The sequence below is a fragment of the Heterodontus francisci genome, chromosome 6, assembly GCF_036365525.1.
Source record: "Heterodontus francisci isolate sHetFra1 chromosome 6, sHetFra1.hap1, whole genome shotgun sequence".
NCBI classification, from domain to species: domain Eukaryota; kingdom Metazoa; phylum Chordata; class Chondrichthyes; order Heterodontiformes; family Heterodontidae; genus Heterodontus; species Heterodontus francisci.
In genome coordinates this window covers 52665394-52688993 of record NC_090376.1, presented here as the reverse complement: position 1 = coordinate 52688993, position 23600 = coordinate 52665394, and the positions used below count along the sequence as shown (strand labels likewise).

Genomic DNA, 23600 nt, shown 5'->3' with positions numbered 1-23600 from the left:
GGAAGGCAGATTTCAATATGATAAAGCAGGATCTGGCCAAAGTGAACTGAGAGCAGCTTCTTATAGGAAAGTCTACATCAGACCAGTAGGAGTCATTTCGAAAGGAAATTGTGAGGGTTCAGGTCCAGCATGTTCCCATAAAGGTGAAGAGTAGGACCAATAAGTCTAGGGAACTCTGGATGTCAAGGGATATAGAGGATTGGATAAGGAAAAAAAAGGAGGCATATGGCAGATTCAGAGTGCTGAAAACAGCGGAGGCCCAAGAGGAGTATAGAAAGTGTAGGAGAGTACTTACAAAAGTAATTAGGAGAGCGAAGTGGGGGCATGAAAAATTACTGGCAGACAAGATAAAGGAAAATCCCAAGGCGTTTTATAAGTGTTTTAGGGGCAAGAGGATAACCAGGGAAAAAGTGGGGTCCATTAGGGATCAAAGAGGCAATCTGTGTGTGGAGCAGGAGGACATAGATGAGGTTTTGAACGATTACTTTTCATCTGTGTTCACTATGGAGAGGGGCGATGTAGGTATAGTGAGCAGGGAGGGGGATTGTGTTATACTTGATCAAATTAGCATTGAAAAGGAGGAAGTATTAGCTGTATTAGCAGGCTTAAAGGGGATAACTCCCCACGCTCAGATGGGATGTATCCAAGGCTGCTATGGGAGGCAAGGGAGGAGATAGCGGGGGCTCTGACACAAATTTTCAGATCCTCTCTGGCCACAAGAGAGGTGCCAGAGGACTGGAGGACAGTGAATGTGGTACCATTATTCAAGAAGGGTAGCAGGGATAAACCAGGTAATTACAGGCCTGTGAGTCTAACGTCAGTGGTAGGGAAATTATTGGAAAAAATTCTGAGAGGCAGGGATTAATCAAGGATAGTCAGCATGGCTTTGTCAGGGGGAGATCATGTATAACAAATTTGATTGAATTTTTCGAGGAGGTGACTAGAGGTGTAGATGAGGGTAAAGCAGTTGATGTTATCTACATGGACGTCAGTAAGGCTTTTGATAAGGTCCCGCATGGGAGATTGTTAAAGAAAGTAAGAGCCCATGGGATCCAGGGTAATTTGGCAAATTGGATTCAAAATTGGCTTAGTGGAAGGAGACAGAGCGTAATGGTCAAGGGTTGTTTTTGCGAATGGAGGCCTGTGACCAGTGGGGTACTGCAGGGATCGGTGCTGGGACCCTTACTGTTTGTAGTGTACGTTAATGATTTAGACGTGAATATAGGAGGTATGATCAGTAAGTTTGCAGATGACACGAAAATTGGTAGTGCCGTAAATAGTGAGGAGGAAAGCCTTAGACTATAAGACGATATGGATAGGCTGGTAAGATGGGCGGAGCTGTGGCAAATGGAGTTTAATCCTGAGAAGTGTGAGGTGATGCACTTTGGGAGGACTAACAAGGCAAGAGGATATACAATGGATGGTAGGACCCTAGCGGGTACAGAGGGTCAGGGGGACCTTGGGGTGCTTGTCCATAGATCACTGAAGGCAGCAGCACAGGTAGATAAGGTGGTTAGGAAGGCATATGGGATACTTGCCTTTATTAGCTGAGGCATAGAATATAAGAGCAGGGAGGTTATGATGGAGCTGTATAAAACATTGGTTAGGCCGCATCTGGAGTACTGTGTACAGTTCTGGTCACCATTTTCACCCAGAGGGTGGTTGGAACCTGGAACACACTTCTGGTCTCGGGCCTTGGCTCTCCGCTCCTTTTATACCCCGGCTCCTCTCTCCGCCGCCGTTGCTGCTTCTGGTCTCTGGCCTCGGCTCTCCGCTCCTTTTATATCCCGGCTCCTCTCTGTGCCGCCGCTGCTGCTTCTGGTCTCGGGCCTCGGTTCTCCACTCCTTTTATACCTCAGCTCCTCTCTGTGCCACCCCTGCTGCTTCTGGTCTCGGGCCTCGGTTCTCCACTGCTTTTATACCTCAGCTCCTCTCTGTGCCGCCGCTGCTGCTTCTGGTCTCGGGCCTCAGCTCTCCGCTCCTTTTATACCTCGGCTCCTCTCTGTGCCGCCGCTGCTGCTTCTGGTCTCGGGCCTCAGCTCTCCGCTCCTTTTATACCTCAGCTCCTCTCTGTGCCGCCGCTGCTGCTTCTGGTCTCGGGCCTCGGCTCTCTGCTCCTTTTATATCCCGGCTCCTCTCTCTGCCGCCGCTGTCGCTTCTGGTCTCGGGCCTCGGCTCTCCGCTCCTTTTACACCCCGGCTCCTCTCTCCGCCGCCGCTGCTGCTTCTGGTCTCGGGCCTCGGCTCTCCGCTCCTTTTACACCCCGGCTCCTCTCTGTGCCGCCGCTGCTGCTTCTGGTCTCGGGCCTCGGCTCTCCGCTCCTTTTACACCCCGGCTCCTCTCTGTGCCGCCGCTGCTGCTTCTGGTCTCGGGCCTCGGCTCTCCGCTCCTTTTATACCTCAGCTCCTCTCTGTGCCGCCGCTGCTGCTTCTGGTCTCGGGCCTCGGCTCTCCGCTCCTTTTATACCTCGGCTCCTCTCTGTGCCGCCGCCGCTGCTGCTTCTGGTCTCGGGCCTCGGCTCTCCGCTCCTTTTATATCCCGGCTCCTCTCTGTGCCGCCGCTGCTGCTTCTGGTCTCGGGCCTCGGTTCTCCACTCCTTTTATACCTCGGCTCGTCTCTGTGCCACCCCTGCTGCTTCTGGTCTCTGGCCTCGGTTCTCCACTGCTTTTATACCTCAGCTCCTCTCTGTGCCGCCGCTGCTGCTTCTGGTCTCGGGCCTCGGCTCTCCGCTCCTTTTATATCTCGGCTCCTCTCTGTGCCGCCGCTGCTGCTTCTGGTCTCGGGCCTCAGCTCTCCGCTCCTTTTATACCTCAGCTCCTCTCTGTGCTGCCGCTGCTGCTTCTGGTCTCGGGCCTCGGCTCTCTGCTCCTTTTATACCTCGGCTCCTCTCTGTGCCGCCGCTGCTGCTTCTGGTCTCGGGCCTCGGCTCTCCGCTCCTTTTATACCTCGGCTCCTCTCTGTGCCGCCGCTGTCGCTTCTGGTCTTGGGCTTCAGCTCTCCGCTCCATTTTTACCTCGGCTCCTCTCTGTGCCGCCGCTGCTGCTTCTGGTCTCGGGCCTCGGCTCTCCGCTCCTTTTATACCTCGGCTCCTCTCTGTGCCGCCACTGCCATTTCTGGTCTCGGGCCTCGGCTCTCCGCTCCTTTTATACACCAGCTCCTCTCTCCACCGCCACTGCCGCTTCTGGTCTCGGACCTCAGCTCTCCGCTCCTTTTATATCCCGTCTCCTCTCTCCGCTGCCGCTTCTGGTCTCGGGCCTTGGCTCTCCACTCCTTTTATATCCCTACTCCTCTCTCGTGGGAAACGTACTGTACATTTAACCTAGGAATGCTAATCCTGATGTGGAATTCAAATACTGGAAATATATTTCATGCTCCGTCACTGATATCTTCACTTTGATTAGTATAAACTCTCCTTGTTCTCCCCCTTTCTTCCTCCCACCCCGCCAAAAGCTTTGTAACTTGAAATGTGAGTGAAAAGAACCTGGCTTTTAAGAAATTACTCATAATTTAAATTGTTAATTGTTGCAGGTGTGTGGAAATGGTGAAGGCTTCCCAATATGTTGAACTGGCTAATGACCTGGAAATTAACAAAGCTATTACTTACCTGAGACAGAGGGATTTTAACCAGGTAACACAGGACAACATCATTGTTCTTTTTGCTGGATACTTGTAAACTCTTCCAAAAGATAGACCATAATTTATTCTTATTTATTTAACCTCCACATATATCCAATATTGCTATCCAAATGGGAAAAAAAGCTATTGGAAAATTAGCTGACACAAATTTATTTACATTTGTGTTTTTCAATTAAAAAAACACACAAAAGAACTATGTAATCATAAAACAAAGTGCAGGCAATGCCCAATAGGGTGATCAGCACGTAAAGGAGATAGCTAAGTTATTATTGCTGCTGGGCTTCTTAATCAGACCTCCCTTTGCAAGCTTATTTTCTCTCAGCTCCCAGTGCATGCAAAGAGTTGGTCTGGTATTGTAACTTAGCATTTTTCCTCCTGTTTCCTGCTGGAAAATGTAAATCTCCATTTTAATTTATCCATCTATGCTTCAGTTTATTATAATGACCTCATGCTTACACAAATTCTTTTCAAAAGCTTGTGAAAGGTTTCCTGACATTTTCATTTGTTTTCAGTTGCTGCAAACGCATTCCACATTCTGAATACATTTGTTATTTTGGGATTAAGTTCGTTGATTGCAAGCTGAATCCAGAAATCCTTCAGATTTAGTCTCCATTGTTCACTTATTGCCAACAACAGATAACCATGCCAACTGTTTTATGTCAGCAAGTCACCCATCCAGAAAAGACTACAAAGGGTATGGCAAAAAAGGCTGAACAAATGTAAAAAATTACCTTAGTGTAATTCTATGTGTGTGTAGAAGTTAAACAAATGAAGAAAAAAAATTAGGTTACCAACTGTAGCTGTAGTCTTTCTCATTTTCTTTAAAAAAAAAAAGTTCACCCTCCACATGCAAAGCTCTGCCAGCCTTATTTTTTGATCCAATGGTGCTTGAATCTACTTTTTCATGTGTTACAGTGAGTTCTGCTTATAGCAGATACAGTTTGTTTGGACAATCAGTTAAAGTGGGTGAACCAAATAGAACATAGAACATAGAACAGTACAGCACAGTACAGGCCCTTCGGCCCACGATGTTGTGCCGAACCTTTAACCTATTCTAAGATCAAACTAACTACCTACCCTTCGTTCTACTATCATCCATGTACCTATCCAAGAGTCGCTTAAATGCCCCTAACGTATCTGCTTCTACTACCACCGCTGGCAGCGCATTCCACGCACCCACCACTCTCTGTGTAAAGAACCCACCTCTGACATCTCCCCGAAACCTTCCTCCAATCACCTTAAAATTATGCCCCCTGGTGATAGCCCTTTCCACCCTGGGAAAAAGTCTCTGACTATCCACTCTATCTATGCCTCTCATCATCTTGTACCCCTCTATCAAGTCACCTCTCATCCTTCTTCGCTCCAATGAGAAAAGCCCTAGCTCCCTCAATCTTTCTTCGTAGGACATGCCCTCCAGTCCAGGCAGCATCCTGATAAATCTCCTCTGCACCCTCTCTAAAGCTTCCACATCCTTCCTATAATGAGGCGACCAGAACTGAACACAATATTCCAAGTGTGGTCGAACCAGGGCCTTATAGAGCTGCAGCATAACCTCGTGGCTCTTAAACTCAATCCCCCTGTTAATGAAAGCCAACACACCATACGCCTTCTTAACAACGCTATCAACTTGGGTGGCAACTTTGAGCGATCTATGGACATGGACCCCAAGATCCCTCTGTTCCTCCACACTACCAAGAATCCTGTCTTTAAGCCTGTATTCCGCATTCAAATTCGACCCTCCAAAATGAATCACTTCACACTTTTCCAGGTTGAACTCCATCTGCCACTTCTCAGCCCAGCTCTGCATCCTGTCAATGTCCCGTTGCAACCTACAACAGCCTTCCACACTATCCACAACTCCAGCAACCTTCGTGTCATCGGCAAACTTGCTAACCCAGCCTTCCACTTCCTCATCCAAGTCATTTATAAAAATCACAAAGAGCAGAGGTCCCAGAACAGATCCTTGTGGAACACCACTGGTCACCGAGCTCCATGCTGAATACTTTACATCTACTACCACCCTCTGATTTCTATGGGCCAGCCAATTTTGTATCCAGACAGCCAACTTTCCCTGAATCCCATGCCTCCTTACTTTCTGACTGAGCCTACCATGGGGAACCTTATCAAGTGCCTTGCTAAAATCCATATACACCACATCCACTGCTCTTCCTTCATCAATGTGTTTTGCCACATCTTCAAAGAATTCAATAAGGCTTGTGAGGCATGACCTGCCCCTCACAAAGCCATGCTGACTGTCTCTAATCAAACCATGCTTTTCCAAATAATCATAAATCCTGTCTCTCAGAATCCTCTCCAATAATTTGCCCACTACCGACGTAAGACTGACTGGTCTATAATTCCCAGGGTTATCCCTATTCCCTTTCTTGAACAAGGGAACAACATTTGCCACCCTCCAATCATCCGGTACTACTCCAGTGGACAGTGAAGACGCAAAGATCATCGCCAAAGGCGCAGCAATCTCTTCCCTCGCTTCCCGTAAAACCTTGGGTATATCCCGTCTGGCCCCGGGGACTTATCTGTCCTCATATCATTCAAAATTTCCAGCACATCCTCCCTCTTAACCTCAACCTGTTCGAGCATATCAGTCTGTTCCACGCTGTCCTCACAAACGACCAGGTCCCTCTCACTCGTGAATACTGAAGCAAAGTATTCATTTAGGACCTCCCCTATCTCCTCCGACTCCAGGCACAAGTTCCCTCCACTATCCCTGATCGGCCCTACCCTCACTCTGGCCATCCTCTTGTTCCTCACATAAGTGTAGAACGCCTTGGGATTTTCCTTAATCCTACCCGCCAAGACTTTTTCATGTCCCCTTCTAGCTCTCCTAAGTCCATTCTTCAGTTCCTTCCTGGCTACCTTGTAACCCTCTAGAGCCCTGTCTGATCCTTGCTTCCTCAACCTGAAGTAAGCTTCCTTCTTCCTCTTGACCAGCTGTTCCACATCTCTTGTCATCCAAGGTTCCTTCACCCTACCATCCCTTCCCTGCCTCATCGGGACAAACCTATCCAGCAGTCGCAGCAAGTGCTCCCTAAACAACCTCCACATTTCTGTCGTGCATTTCCCTGAGAACATCTGCTCCCAATTTATGCTCCCCAGTTCCTGCCTAATAGCATTGTAATTCCCCCTCCCCCAATTAAATATTTTCCCATCCCGTCTGCTCCTGTCCCTCTCCATGACTTTAGTAAAGGTCAGGGAGTTGTGATCACTATCACCGAAATGCTCTCCCACCGAGAGATCTGCCACCTGGCCTGGTTCGTTGCCAAGCACCAAGTCCAACATAGCCTCCCCTCTAGTCGGCCTATCTACATATTGAGTCAGGAAACCTTCCTGGACACACCTGACAAAAACTGCTCCATCCAAACTATTTGCACTAAGGAGGTTCCAATCAATATTAGGGAAGTTGAAGTCACCCATGACAACAACCCTGTTACTTCTGCACCTTTCCAAAATCTGCCTCCCAATCTGTTCCTCCATGTCTCTGTTGCTATTGGGGGGTCTATAGAAAACTCCCAACAAAGTGACTGCTCCTTTCCTGTTTCTGACTTCCACCCATAATGACTCAGTAGACAAACCCTCCTCGACGACCTCCCTTTCTGCAGCTGTGATACTATCCCTGATTAACAATGCCACTCCCCCACCTCTTTTACCTCCCTCCCTATTCCTTTTGAAACATCTAAACCCTGGAACATCCAACATCCATTCCTGCCCCTGTGATATCCACGTCTCCGTAATGGCCGTAAATGCATGTACAAGATTTGTTGTTTGTCAGTACAAAATGATTAGTTTGTCTGGACAAATGAACAAATCTTCCACACATTAACTGGTTCAGTACCTGGTGAGCAAACACATGTTTTCAGACCGTTTTATTTATTTTTATTTTATTTTATTTAGAGATACAGCACTGAAACAGGCCCTTCGGCCCACCGAGTCTGTGCCGACCATTAACCACCCATTTATACTAATCCTACACTAATCCCATATTCCTACCACATCCTCACCTGTCCCTATATTCCCCTACCACCTACCTATACTAGGGGCAATTTATAATGGCCAATTTACCTATCAACCTGCAAGTCTTTTGGCTGTGGGAGGAAACCGGAGCACCCGGAGAAAACCCACGCAGACACAGGGAGAACTTGCAAACTCCACACAGGCAGTATCCAGAACTGAACCCAGGTCGCTGGAGCTGTGAGGCTGCGGTGCTAACCACTGCGCCACTGTGCCGCCCTACCACTGCGCCACTGTGCCGCCCTTCTCTGCAAAGTCCTTGAACGTCAATGGAGTAAGAATGGATCTGGCCCAGATAAATTGGAATCAAAGGTTGACAGGCAAAACAATAACTGAGCAATGAACTGCCTTTAAAGAAGAGATAGACTGGACACAGTCAAGGAATATTCCCATGAAAGGGAAAGGTAAGGCAAACAAATCCAGAGCTCCCTGGATGACCAAAGAGATGAAGATTATGATGAAAAAGAAAAAGTGTGCTTATGACAGATGTCAGATGGATAATACAACTGAGAACCAGGCTGAATATAGAAGGTTCAGAGGGGAAGTGAAAAAACATATAAGAGAAGCAAAGAGAGAGTATGAAAAGAGACTGGCAGCTAATATAAAAGGGAATCCAAAAGTCTTCAATAGGCATATTGATAGTAAAAGGGTGGTAAAAAAAGAAGTGAGGCCGATTAGGGTCCAAAAAGGGGATTTACGCATGGAGGCAGGGGGCATGGCTGAGGTAGTAAATGAATACTTTGCATCTGTCTTTATGAAGGAAGAAGATGCTGCATAGTTCAAGGAGAACGAGCAGATAATTCAGACACTTGAAGTGTTTAAAATTGATAAGGAGGTGTTATTGGATAGGCTAGCTGTACTTAAAGTTGATAAGGCACCAGGACTGGATGAGATGCATCCAAGGATACTGAGGGAAATCAGAGTGGAAATTGCAGAGGCACTGTCCATAATTTTCCAGTTTTCCTTAAATTTAGAGCTGGTACCAGAGGACTGGAGAATTGCAAATGTTACACCCTTGTTCAAAAAAGTGTGTAAAGATAAGTCCAGCAACTACAGGCCAGTCAGTTTAACCTCGGTGGTGGGAAAGCTTCTAGAAATGATAATTCAGGACAAAATTAATAGTCACTTGGGCAAATCCGGGTTAATTAGGGAAAGCCAGCATGATTTGTGAAGGGCAAATTGTGTTTAACTAATTTGCTGCAATTTTTTGATGAGGTAACAGAGAAGGTTGATCAGGGTAACGTGGTTGATGTGGTGTACATGGACTTCCAAAAAGCGTTTGATAATGTGCTGCACAACAGACTTGTGAGCAAAGTTATAGCTCATTGAATAAAAGGGACAGTAGCAACATGGATACAAAGTTGGTTGAGTGATAGGAAACAGAAAGTAGTGGTTAATGGATGTTTTTTGGACTGGAGGAAGGTTTGTAGTGGAGTTCCCCAGGGGTCGGTGTTAGGACCCTTGCTGTTCCTGATATACATTAATGACCTAGACCTTGGCATACAGGGCACAATTTCAAAGTTTGCGGATGATAGGAAACTTGGAAACGTTGTGACCGTGAGGAGGTTAGTATAGAACTTCAGAAGGACATAGACAGGTTGGTGGAATGGACGGACAAGTGGCAGATGAAATTTAATGCAGAGGAGTGTAAAGTGATTCATTTGGTAGGAAGAACGCAGGGAGACAATATAAAATTAAGGGTGCAATTCTAAAACAGGTGCAGGAACAGAGGGACCTGGGTTAATATGTGCATAAATTATTGAAGGTGGCAGGACAAATTGAGAGCGCAGTTAATAGAGCATACAGCAACCTAGGCTTCATTAATTGGGACATAGAGTAAAAAAGCAAGGAAGTTATGTTAAACTTGTATAGAACACTGGTTCGGTCTCAACTGGAGTATTGTGTCCAGTTCTGGGTGCCACACTTTAAGAAAGATGTGAAGACCTTAGAGAGAGTGCGGAAAAGATTCACAAGATTGGTTCCGGGGATGAGGGACTTCGCTTACGTGGGTAGATTGGAGAAGTTGGGACTGTTTTCCTTGGAGAAGAGAAGGTTGAGAGGAGATTTGATAGAGGTTGTCAAAATAATGAGGGATCTGGACAGAGTAGATATGGAAAAACTGTTCCCATTGGTGGAAGGATTGAGAACAAGAGGGCACAGATTTAAGATAATTGGCAAAATAAACAATGGCAACATGAGGAAAATATTGCTCGCAGCGAGTGGTTAGGATCTGGAATGCAGTACATGAGAGTGTGGTGGAGGCAGGTTCAATCGAGGTATTCAAGAGGGAATTGGATTGTTATCTGAAAAGGTAGAATGTGCAGGAATACAGGGAGAAGACGGGAGTGGAACTAGGTAAATTGCTCTTTCAGAGAGCCAATGCAGATACGATGGGCTGAATGGCCTCCTTCTGTGCTGTAACAATTCTGTGATTCTGTGAACTTGTTCCCCAAATCTGTGCCCATCACTCCCACAACTCCACATTTGAATCACTCCAATCAGGTTTCCTTCCCTGCCACAGCACCAAAGTCATAAATGACATTCTCTATGATTGATCATTGTGCATTAACCCTCCTCCTCTTCCTTGGCCTTTGACACAGTCAACCACACTATACTCTTCCAGTGCTTCTCTTCTGTTGTCCAGCTCAGTGGGACTGCCCTTGCTTTGTTCCATACCTACCTATTTGGTCATGAGGTTTTCCAACAATGGCTTCCGTTCCCACCCTACACCATTATCTCTGGAATGCCCCACAGGTCTATCTTTAGGTCACTAATACAAAAGCAAAATACTGCGGATGCTGGAAACCTAAAATAAAAACAGAAAATGCTGGAAATACTGAGCAAGTCTGGCAGCCTCTGTGGAGAGAGAAACAGAGTTAACATCTCAGGTCACCGATCTTTCTGATGAATCGCTACTAACTTTGGGTTCCTCTCTTTCCTCATTTATGTCTAGCCCCTTGGTGATATCATCTGCAGACACGAGGTTAGCTGCCACATATACACTTAGCTCAACTTTTCACTATTTTTCTTTATTCACCTACTGCCTATGCAGTTAGCCTACTTGTCCAACATCCAGTCCTGGAAGAACTGCAGTTTCTTCCATTTAAACATTGGGAAAGTGGAAGTTAGTGTCTTTGGCCTCCACAAACCCCATATCCTTGCCACTAATTCCAGCCCGTCTCCGGCCATTGTCTTAGGCTGAACTAGACTATGTACAAACTCGGTATTCTGGTCAACCCCGAGCTGAGCTTCCAGTTGTCACGCAAGGAACAGTTATGAACTAAAGTGAACTGGAGCAATTATGAACTGTAAAAATGAACTGATGACCTAAACTGCAAATAATGGACACACTTTTGCTGTAGACAAGATGGAGTAAGAGGTCAGGTGACCTCTGCTGCAAATATACATAGTGACTGTTGGAGACTAAACCCCTCACATCTGGATTAGTCCTGGGGAAGGCACATTAAAATGCTAAACAGCCCATTCAATGCTAAATGGCTCCTATCTTTAAGAATTGGATTAACAAAGGCCTTTGTAGATAGGGAGACTCCGGATTCAAAGCCAAGACAATAGATGGGACATAACACCACTTTATCAAGATAAGCCCCATTCAAACCCCATTGTGTAACAACGTCCACAAGTTTAGAGACATTGTATAAACACACCAGGCATGAGCGTCTATTGTCACCTGACTGAAACCAAGCCTGATAAGGTTTTTTCTTTTTAAAAAAAAAAGAGCTCACTGAAAGATAGAGACAGAAAGCCAGCCAGCCAAAAAGTTGAGAGATCCATTCGAGCCAAGAAGAAGACCCTGTCTGTGACATCTTTAAACCACCGAGGAAAGACTGCAAGGTGACCTGGGAAAACTCCCAACTGAGAAATCATAACCGGATTCTCGCCACCGACTTTGACTGAATCTTCACCTGAATCCTTCGGTGAACTAAGAAAAAGAACACCAGGCCTGCACCATTGTTTTAAAAAAATCCTCCCAGTAAACCAAGAAGGTTTCAAAGTGAAATCTTTTCTTACAATAATCGGACTTAAATGCATGCTATCCTCTAATCTCTATCTCTTCTTGTGGGTGTGCATGTGTGAGTGGGTGAAGTTGTGAATATTTTGGTGTACTGTTTAATAAATGATTTATCTTTTAATCCTCTGAGAAAACCTGTCATTTGTCTCTTTATTTGACCTCTAAAACAATCAAAGACTGAAACAATATTTTAAAAAATACTATCTAGGATCAATTGAGAGGTGAAAAGTGGAAGTCATCCACGCCATCTCCTTCCTGTCCATAACACAACCCATATCCTTTGCATCACAAAGACAGCTTACATCCAGCTCCTTAAGGCTGCCCACCTCAGCCACAATAATGCTCAAACCTTGAAACCATTAAAGCAGCTATTTTGATTTGTGTCCCACCACTGAGCTCAGTATTCCCATGCACCACCACCAGCACACTGGCTGCAGTATGCAGCAGCTTACTAAGCTTTCTTCAACAGTACCCCTCCTAGCCCCACCACCTCTAGTAGTGAAGACAAGAGCAGCATTATCATGGGGATACCATCACCTCTAAAATCTACAGATCCTACACCATCCTAATAAACATAAATCACCCTTCTTTCATCATTTTTGGCTCAGCATTCTTGAATTCCCTGCTTAACACCATCAGGGAACCACCATCAGCACAAGAACTGCGGAAGTTCAACGAGAAGGCCCACCACCACCTTTTTCAGGACAATAAATGCAGCCTTGGCAGTGACGCCCATATTGCAAGAACTAGTAGAAAAATGGCAATGAAAGAAAGCAAATGTGTATAAAATAGTTAAGGGATTGAAAAAGGTAAATCTTGATATTACTTTACTGTGTCCAGTTTTGGTCCTGTCACATGGTGGGGGATATCGAGACCCAAGACAAAGGTCAGAAGAGGGTTACTAGATTAATACCTAGTCTATAAACCTTAGCTATTAAGATAAGCGAAGGGAGCTGGGTTTCTTTACTCTAGAAAGGTGTAAAATTTGGGGAGACTCGATTGAAGAGGTATTTCTTTTCCCAGTGGATTATCAACCTTCGGAATAAGTTGCCGGCTTCTGCAGTAGATGAAGATTAGCTGCCAATATTCCAAGGAAAGATGTTGGAAAACAAAAATGACCACAATGTTTATTTCCTGAACTTCATTCTTTTTAACTGCCTTTTAGGGTTGGAGAGTAATTTCCCAGAATTCTTTCTTGTTTTTGCCTGTCCCGGGAGATTATATGACTGCTGGTAGATGGGGAATATGAGGGGGGAGTTGCAACATGGCTGAACAGACAGAATTGATGGACCAGCACCCTATCCTTTTTTCTGTCCATAAGTGTAAATTAAACTGCAAGATGCAACAAGGGGCCACAGTTCTTTCTAGAAAGAGGTCAATTTAGGACTGATAACTGGAATTTCTTCTTCACACAAAGATTGAAATGATTGTATGAAACAGACTTTGGGAAACAATAATGGAAACTAAAGTCCTGGAATCGTTTAAGAAGCAATTGGATGCAGCAAAGGGTATTTTGTGATCTTAGCTAATGCCCTGCCTGATCTGCAATTATCCTGTGAAATTACTAAAAATCAAAGGGAAATCATTGGCAATGAAAAGGAGAAAGAAGAGAGAAATGATGGGGAGAGAGAGAGGGAAATGATGGCAATGAAGGGAAGAGAGAGAGAGAGAGGGTCGAATGGGAGCAGTGTTTTGGTTGGGGAAAAGTTGAGAGAAGCTGTCAGTGGCACTTTGAAATTGTGAAGAGAGGCAAGTGCCAGTATTAGTTGAGAGGGAGTGGGAAGGGAAAGTGTCAGCATGAACAAGAGAGTGGAGAAATATTGCCAGATTAAACTGGGTTGGAGAGGGAGTGTATTGCTCGTACAAACTGGGAAAGTTGTAAGAGAAGAAAATATTTCCATGAAAGGTTAGGGAGTTAGAACATAGTAAACTGAGTTCAGAGTAGGTAGAGCCTTAGTGAACTGGAGCATGGGGGTGGGTGTTAAAAGTGGGAGGGTTACTGTTGCAGTAACTTTAAGATCACTTTGTTCCTTTTTTATTAGTTTAAATATCTATCAATTTTTGAAGTATTAAAGTAGTTAAACATTACACGAATGTATCACCAATTTTATGCTTTCAACATTTGGATTCTCCCTTTAAGTTTTATCTGTTACTCCTCTAATTCATATAAGGAATATTCTGCTTACTTACTACAAAGCCCATATAGCTACTTATTTTCAGACATCGAAGCTGTTCATGAGTTGTCAGCTTTTTGAGCTGTGTCAACATTATATTGGTTGTTGCCAGTATTCTGGGTTTTTGATCTCATACTTTAGCTTATCCTGGAAGTGTCCCTTTCATCTAATTGCTTAGGTACAAAGGAAAGGTTCCAAGTTTAGAATTCAGTCACAATGACTTTTGTGCTTAAGTATCAATTAAAGTAGACTTTTAAGAATGAATTTTTGCAAACCATTGCTAAGTATATTGAGGATTGTTTGTTCATTTTAAAAATTGTAGTGGTATGAAAATAGAAAAAAGTATAGGTATATGTTACATGACTTATTAAAATACACAAGGGCGTAGTTATGGAAATATGTCTAAGAGAAAGTCACTACGAATTTTAGTGGAGTTTGTGTTACATCATATATTAAAATGCAGGAAAAGCACGCATAGAAGTAATCCTAGTGCACCTGCCTAGGGCAGAACTAAAATTTCACAGTTATAGTTACTTAACTACTCTTGCATCTGTGATTGCTATGTTACCAGTAAAAATCCAGAAACACAAAGCATTTTCAACTTGCCGCCTGGGCATAAAACTGGTATTGTAGATCAGCTGCTTTTTATATAGACTCTTGATTTTAACTTCCATTGATTTCAATGGAAAGGAAAATTGGGTGGTTTCTGTGCCATTGGATCTTTTATATCCAGCTGATCAGGAACGTAGCATTCCCTCTGTACTGACCTGAAGTGTTACCTTGGATATGTGCTCAAGTCCTGCAATGGGATATGAACCTCGCACTTAAGGGCCAGCTTGCTGCCACTAAGTCAAGCAGCTCTGTCTTTTTACAATAATTTTCTATGTGAGTGTTACAATATCTTTTTGTGTGTGTGAACATTTTTGTTCTTGGGTGACATTAAAAGTTAGTGCTGGGAAATGGGACACTTAGGCTTGTACACCCAGGATTACACTTTCGTCCACCACCTGAGCAGTAATCTCACAGATAGATTGTCTATCCTTTCTATAAACTGTCTGATTTTCATTGCATTCATTTTAACAGAATGAAAATTAGGCAACTTCTATATAATATGTGCATTATCACCCTGCCACTTTACCACCTGTGCCGTCGAGACAAAAATCTAACCTCTAGTGTTAGCATCAAACACTCTAGGTTGCATACAGCAAAATTAGATGCACAATAAAGTCGCCTCTACTTTGCTCCAACAATGTACCTGAGTTCTAAACTTAGCATATGACCATAGCATATGAGCCGGCCTGTGGCTTCGCTGAGTACGGATGTTAATTTAGTACTAATATTGCCAAATTAGGGGCTGTACTGTGTTGTTGGCTTATGCTTACTAGGATCTTAGTTGACACTGCTAAACTCACTTCATGTAAGACTTCTACAGGCAGCAGGCAGAGACTTCATATCATCAGTATGGTCTGGATTTGAATGCAAGTCCCAGAGGTGAAAGCCTGGTGCACAACCCCATCCCCTAATGTATTCTATGTTCCAGGACATACACACATACTATCTCACTCTAAGACCTTGTTAAGTCTGTACAAAACTGTTGCATCATAAGTGATAACCTATTAACGGGTAAAAAAAGTGTTAGTGATAACCTTGTATTAATTTTAAACTCTATTAATATAGTTGGTAAGTCCTGTATGTATACACATTTTTGTTTACATGTTTTCTGTTATCCATCTGGTAGCAGCTACTTGCAGTGCATTACCTGTGCTTTTATTGGGTACATGTTTAATAAAAAGCCTTATTTCTGTTATTTTTGTCATCAGTCTTTTCCTTTTTTTTGCTACCACTTCGATCTTGATCTGTTTTACTGTTTGACCTCACAGTATGACAAGGTGGGTATAAAAGCCAGTTGACTCTGATTTTACACTTTGGGGTTTTTTTTGGAAAGTTATGGCAGTCAGTCTCTTTCTTTGTAGTGTGAATGCTTTATTGAAATCCAAAGAGATTCAAAATGCATATTAGGAAGCATTGTATGACATTGTCAACTAGACCAGTAAATAGAATGTCTGGAGTTGATATTACTAAAAATCTTTAGACATTTGCCTGATTTAAAGATCATTTAAATCATGTTCAGTAGCCATGGCACTTCTCTATTTTGTTTGTTGGGCCAATTTTCACTTAAATACATTTAGCATGGTCTGCATACTCCAGTTGGCGGAAGAATATGCAACTTAGTAGTGGTTTTTAGCTAAATTGTCTCTTTGCATTTCAGCAGTGTACAATAATAAGTATAAAATCTTATAAAAAGTGGATGTGACACTAACTATACCAGGCAAAGTGGTTTGTGATGTGTTTTGTTCTTTTTTATTTTAAAAAATGCCAGTAAACTAATAAGTCGTAGGCAGAAACAGCATGTCAATTGCATTTAGTTAGTTAATAAAATGCAAACAGACCTGTGGGCTGTAATTTATAACTCTGTCATGGTGCTGTCCAGAACTCAAATCATCATTCCTGAGTTATCAGGTTATCCAACTCTGGTTGTACCTTGTATCCTAAGGACCCATGCATCCACCTAGATAGACTCCATAAAATGTCACATTTCACATCTATAGGACTGTTGTTTCAGTCCTAGAAATCATTTTAAGCATTCTGCTTTTGTTTAGTTTTAGTCTAGCTTTTTGTTTCCATAATGTAGTCTAATTTTTGTTTTGGCTATGCAGTAATTCTCAAATCATATTTTCAGAAATTTAAAAATTCGCATTTTTGTTATTATTAATGTTTGTTTTATTTCTCAAATAATGTGCTGGAATTCCAGCTAACAAGTCTGGCCTTTTCAATTTCCAACATTTGCTGTAAAAGTTATAGTCTACTATAGATTAGCATTAGATGTGATCTTAGAAATAATGTTAGTTTTATCTTAGTCCATGCCTCTCTCTCTCTTAATGTTAGTTTTATTTTAGTACTGGGCTTCAAAGAAATACAATTCTAATTTGGTTTACAGAAATACAATGAGTCAGTGGGATATAAATGTATGGTGCTTAACTACTGCCTCCGATTTTTAGCAGTAGCGTCAAGTTATTTTCAATGGATTGATGCTCCAGATAAAATAGCAAAGACAGGCATTTCAGACAAATGCATTAAGCTTTTGTTTGCTTGTTTCCCATAGCATAATCTCAAGGCCAGACAGTTTAGTCAATCACTATCTTCCTTCCCATCTTAGTATACCAACAGATAACTTTAGTAGATAGCTAAAATTTGAAAAGTAAATGGAGACTGCCTATTCTTACAGATTGGTGGGGATGGGTGGGGGGAAGCAAGGGGAACATGGAAGAATACAACTGAAAGTAGCAGAGTGAAACTGTGTTATGCATGAGAATATTCTTTCAAGACCTGTAAACTGAACAGTTTTATGTGTGATGTTATATTTGATATTGATATAGTTTTAAATGTTTGTAATCTGGCACATGTGTGTTTTCATCCCTATTCTAATGCAGTCATTATTCAATTTATATTAAACTTTTTTTAAGCACTAAGATTGTATTTCACATAGATGGAATTCAGGGTTTACTCTTTGATCAGAAATAAAATGAATCTTTTCAATTATCAGACCCGGTTTCTCATTTCTTATATTAAATTAATATATTGCCACTTTTGGTTTGTAGGCTGTGGAGACTCTGAAAATGTTTGAGAAGAAGGATAGCAGGGTTAAGAGTGCAGCTGCAACAAATCTCTCTTTCCTTTACTTTTTGGTAGGTGTTGAAGAATATTGCAATATTTCATAATTATGGCATTTCTTATTAGTAGACGCAATACACAAACTTGTCAGATTTGAAATGATTTTTCCATGGTTCATATATGGAAGCATCTGTGCATGGTTCTTGCAACTCCACATTTGGAATTCCAACATTTATCAGTTGGTGTATTATAGGTTTTTTTTCCCTGTTAATTCACTTACCAAATAAAATCTCATTGTTCTTTTATTAAAACTATAGAATGCTACCAGTTTGCTCAGTGATTAAGTATATCACCTGGTATTGTGCTGATCCACATAGACAAAGAAGATCCCAGACTCAATAATACAAAAGCAAAATACTACGGATGCTGGAAATATGAAATAAAAACAGAAAATGCTGGAAATACTCAGCAGGTCTGGCAGCATCTGTGGAGAGAGAAACAGAGTTAAGGGGCAGAACGACTGGAGGCACTGGATACTGCAAAGGCCAAGGGCCCTGACAACATTCCGGCAATAGTACTGAAGACGTATGCTCCAGAATTTGCTGTGCACCTAGCCAAGCTGTTCCAGTACAGCTACAACACTGGCATCTACTCAGCAATGTGGGAAATTGCCCAGATATGTCCTGTACACAAAAAGCAGGGTAAACCCAACCTGGCCAATTACCACCCCATTAGTCTACTTTCGATCATCAGTAAAGTGATGGAAGGCGTCGTTGACAGCGTTATCAAGCGGCACTTGCTTAGCAATAACCTGCTCAGTGATTCTCAGTTTGCGTTCCACCAGGGCCACTCAGCTCTGGACCTCATTATAGCCTTGGTTCAAACATGGACAAAAGAGCTGAACTCAAGAGGTAAGGTGAGAATGACTGTCCTTAACATCAAGGCAGCATTTGACCATGTATGGCATCAAGGAGCCCTAACAACTGGAGTCAATGGGAATCGGGCAAACTCTTCACTGGTTGAAGTCATACCTAGCACAAAGGAAGATGGTTGTGGTGGTCGGAGATCAATCATCTCAGCTCCAGGACGTCACTGCAGGAGTTTCTCAGGGTAGTGTCCTAAGCTCAACCATCTTCATCTGCGTCATCAATGACCTTCCCTCCATCATAAGGTCAGAAGTGGGGATATTCGCTGATGATTGCACAATGTTAAGCACAATTCGCGACTCCTCAGATACTGAAGCAGTCCATGTAGAAATGCAGCAAGACCTGGACAATCTCCAGATGCCAGGCAATGACTATCTCAAACAAGAGAGAATCTAATCATCTCCCTATGACATTCAATGGCATTACGATAGTTGAATCCCCCACTATCAACATCCTAGGGGCTACCATTGACCAGAAACTGAACTGGAGTAGCCCCATAGATACCGTGGCTACAAGAGCAGGTCAGTCCCAACAACACTCAAGAAACTCGACACCATTCAGGACAAAGCAGCCTGCTTGTTTGGCACCCCATCCACAAACATTCACTCCCTGCACCACCGATGCATCATCTACAAGATGCACTGCAGCAGCGCGCCAAGGCTCCTTCGACAGCACCTTCCAAACACGCAACCTCTACCAACTAGAATGACCAGGGCAGCAGTTGCATGGGAACACCACCACCTGCATGTTCCCCTCCAAGCCACACACCATCCTGACTTGGAACTATATCGCCGTTCCTTCACTGTCGCTGGGTCAAAATCCTGGAACTCCCTTCCTAACAGCACTGTGGGTATACCTACCACACATGGACTGCAGTGGTCCAAGAAGGCGGATCACCACCACCTTCTGAAGGGCAATTACGGATGGGCAATAAATGCTGTCCTAGCCAGTGATGCCCATATCCCGTGAATGAATAATAAAAACATTTCCTGCGCGCTTTGGGCCTCAATGTTGGGACCAAATGGGCGTCCCAAGCCCCCACTTGTCAGCAGCGAGAGTGGCTCAGCAGTATTCCCAGAAGGGGCCTCTTGATTGGCCGCCTCTGCGCTCGCAGTCCTCAGCAGTCCGACTGAGAGAGGTGGGCACTTCTGAGGCAGATAGGAGACCTCGAGGGCATCTCAACATATGCCTCAGAGGCGTAAAATTAAATTAATAAATCAGAGGAGGGAAAGTGGTAGATAACTTGGCGGGGGAAACCCCATCCTGTTGGATTGTTGGGGCCGCAGGGGCTGCCTTTCATGCCCGCGGCTTCCTCTCCGGGGGCTGGAGCCTCTGGCTCTGATAGGCCCCCGGACTACCGCAGGGAGGCCGCCTCCAATGAATGAGCAGCCTCTGTACGCGGTGGGAGGGAGAGTCCATTCCGCCACCGGCAAAATTGCCCCTAATTGGAGCCTTAAGTATGTAAATTGGCTGCCTGCCTCGATGGTGCGGGCAGCGAATCTGGGTGTCCATCCACCCCATGAAAGTTCCTCTGCGATGGGAATGCATCGAGGGCCGTCCCGATGCTCCTCCCTCCCTACTTTTCCGGATCGCCACCTCCAAGCTTGCCGCCATGGGACTAGGAAAATTCAGCCCAACATTTCAGGTCTGTGACCTTTCATCAGAAAGGTTGCAGACCTGAAATGTTAACTCTGTTTCTCTCTCCACAGATGCTGCCAGACTTGTTGAGTATTTCCAGCATTTTCTGTTTTTATGCCAGGTTCAATTCTTGATGTATTTTTAAATTTAAAATGTCTTTATATAAAAACAAAAAAACCCTGAAGATTCCAAAATGGAACACATTTTTCCAACTGAAGAGGTAGATAATGTGAGTTCAAAATCTTTTAATTTATGTTTACCCATCTTCATGCCTTCAGTCTTGTCTTCACCATCATCATTGTATAAAGAGGGTAGAATAATTATAGTTGAAAGTTTCTACTGTCACCAATGATGTTTCTCAATAATCAGCTAGTGCAGGAAATATACTTATGTAGAGAGGAATTAGTCTCTCCTACTTACCCTAACCAAGAGTTAGTGGGATTGGTTCAGTGTAGAATACTGAGTTTAAATAGCTGGACAGTCTTATTTAAAATTTGGGCATTTTTGTGGGAAATTTAATAAATAAAAGCATGAATTAACATGATCTATAATGAGGAAGTTTTGAACCTGCACATATTTTTCTGTTGTGACTATAGTGCAAAATGTTACTTTTTTGTACTAATGCCTTCTGTTTGAAACAAGGCTTTGGTGAATCTCCTGTAATTGCGTGAGAAGTAAATACGAGAAAACTGAAAGTTGGCCATGCAAAGCAGAATTAATTTTCATTGGATTTGTGCAGGAAAATGATTTTGGACTTGCAGACCGATACGCAGATCTTGCTATGAGTGCTGATCGATATAATCCAGCAGCATTGACAAATAAAGGAAATTGTGTCTTTGCACGTGGTGACTATGAGAAAGCCGCAGAGTTTTATAAAGAAGCCCTGCGGAATGATTCTTCTTTTACTGAGGCACTCTATAACTTGGGTGAGTTGCAGTTGAGCGTCTATTTAACTTACTGATAATGGGAAATCTTATGACTTCTGAATATTAGTCCTTTAATATCGTTAGTGCCCTTCTTATGCCAAGAATGGCAACATTTAGTTGACTCAGTGTACATTATTTATTTAGAATTGTTCTGTGATTTCATTCATTCAGAGCTTATCATTTTCTGCTAAGCACATGCCCATCTGCTTAACTCGTTCAGACCTTTTTATCTCCTTCATATTTTGTCACCTGGGCTCAGTATCTACTAGAGCAAATTTTATACTATTGTGAAAAGCAAAACATATTAAGATAACACAAAATATACTCTCCTCCAAGCCATTATGAATAATATGAACAACAGATTTGTGCTAGCCATTGCACCCAGATGAAATTTTCCTCATTTATCATCTTATTATTAAATATTATTAAATATCTTCTGAAAATCCAAGTTATAATGTATCTACAGATGGTCGTCGTCCATTAGTTTAGTTACCTCCTCAATATATCAAAGAGTTCCAGCTGGAAAATAAAGCATTACCCATTGTTTCTAAATCAACTACCTCAATGCTTCTGCACTCTTTCGATGAGAATTTCCAGTATTCCATTGAATGAGCTCATGCATTTTTCCTACTAAAGATGTTAGGCTAGTTGGTCTATAATTTGCGGGTTTATGTCTTAGTTCCTTTTTGACTTTCAGGATATTTACTATCCTCCAGTCCTTGTGTGACTTCAGTGTTTCTGGATTTCCTAAAATATTTGCTCGAATTCCTCTTATTTTCTGATTAGTTTAAGAGCATAAGAAATAGAAGAGTAGACCACATGGCCCCTCGAGCCTACTCCGCCATTCAGTACGATCATGGCTGATACTCAGCCTCACCTCCACTTTCCCACCCACTCCATATCCCTTGATTTCCTGAGAGACCAAAAATCTGTCTCAGCCATAAATATATTCAGCGATGGAGCATCCACAACCTTCAGGGGTAGAGAATTCCAAAGGTTCACAACCCTTTGAGTGAAGAAATGTTCCTCATCTCAGTCCTAAATGATCGCCCCCTTATCCTGACTATGCCCCCCATGTTCCAGATTTCCCAGCCAGGGAAAACAACTTTTCACTGTCTACCCTATCAAGCCCCGTCAGAATCTTGTATGTTTCAATGAGATCACCTCTTGTTCTTCTAAACTCCAGAGACTATAGACCCAATTTACTCAGCCTGTCATCATAGGGATCAATCTAGTGAACCTTTGTTGTACTGCCTTCAATGCAAGTATATCCTTCCTTAAGTATGGAGACCAAAACTGCACATAGTAATCCATGTGTGGTCTCACCAAAGCCTTGTACAATTGTAACAAGACTTTCTTATTTTGTACTCCAATCCCCTTGCAATAAGGGTCAATGCACCATTTGTCTTCCTAAATGCTTGCTTTGAACATCTACATTTACAAGTTTCACGCCTTTTAAAAATATTCTGCTTTTCTATTCTTGCTACCAAAGTGAATAATCTCACACTTCCCCACATTATACACCATCTGCCATCTTGTTGCTCATTCACTTCTCCTGTTTCTATCTCTTTGCAGCCTCTATGTGTCCTCCTCACAACTTACATTTCCACCTAACTTTGTATCATCAGCAAACTTAGATACATTGTTCGATGTCTGGTCGTCTAGGTCATTAATATAGATTGTAAATAGCTGAGGTCCCAGGGCTAATCCTTGCAGCACTCCATTAGTCACAGCCTGCCAACTTGAAAATGCCCCGTTTATCCCTACTCTACTTCCTGTCCGTTAACCAATCCTGTATCTCTACTAATATATTATCCCCAACTCAGTGAGCCCTTATCTTGTGTATTAACCTTATCAAATGCCTTTTGGAAATCCTCACTGGCCTGTAGTTCCTTGTTTTCTCTCTCTACCTACTTTCTTGAATAGTGGTGTTACATTTGTTAACTTCTAATTCACTGGGATCCCCATTTTAGAATCTAGGAGATTTTGGAAAATCATAGCCAGCACATCTCTGCACCAACCTGTTTTAAAACCCTTAGATGTAGGCCTTCATGTCCTGGGTATTTGTCAGATTTTAGTCCCTTAATTTTCTCCAATACTTTTTCTCTACTGATATTATTTACTTTAAGTTCCTCACTCTTATTAGCCCCTTGATTACACCTCTATTTCTGCTATGTAATTTGTGTCTTGTGCTGTGAAGACAGACACAAAATATTTGTTCAACGTCTCTGCCATTTCCTGTCTCTACCTCTAAGGGACCAATGTTTACTTTAGATACTCTCCTTTTTTATGTGTGTAAAAGCTCTCAATCATTTACAGCATAGAAGGAGGCCATTTGGCCCATCGAGTCCATGCCAACTATCAGTGGAGACAGTCCCACTCTCCCGCTTGATCTCCGTAGTCCTGCAAGTTTCTTTCCTTCAAGTGCCCATCCAAGTTCCTTTTGAAATTATTGATTGTCTCCACTTCCACCACCCTCGTGGGCAGCAAGTTCCAGGTCATTACCACTCACTGTGTTAAAAAAAAGTTCTTCCTCACGTTCCCCCCCTGCATTTCTTGCCCAAAGCCT

At 43.0% G+C, this 23600-nt stretch overlaps 1 protein-coding gene across 7 annotated transcripts in view; it reads left to right on the top strand.

Annotated features, from left to right (window-relative positions):
- ift88 (intraflagellar transport 88 homolog) overlaps positions 1 to 23600 on the top strand; it is a 171149-nt gene that overhangs the window by 91103 nt on the left and 56446 nt on the right. For 5 of the 7 annotated variants that reach the window (XM_068033663.1, XM_068033661.1, XM_068033662.1 and 2 more), the window contains 4 exons: positions 3529 to 3628; positions 15690 to 15758; positions 17529 to 17615; positions 20845 to 21031. In XM_068033663.1, the coding sequence (XP_067889764.1) occupies positions 3529 to 3628; positions 15690 to 15758; positions 17529 to 17615; positions 20845 to 21031 (443 nt within the window). The remainder of the gene's footprint in view (positions 1 to 3528; positions 3629 to 15689; positions 15759 to 17528; positions 17616 to 20844; positions 21032 to 23600) is intronic. The other 2 variants (XM_068033665.1, XM_068033664.1) reach the window with 1 other exon arrangement.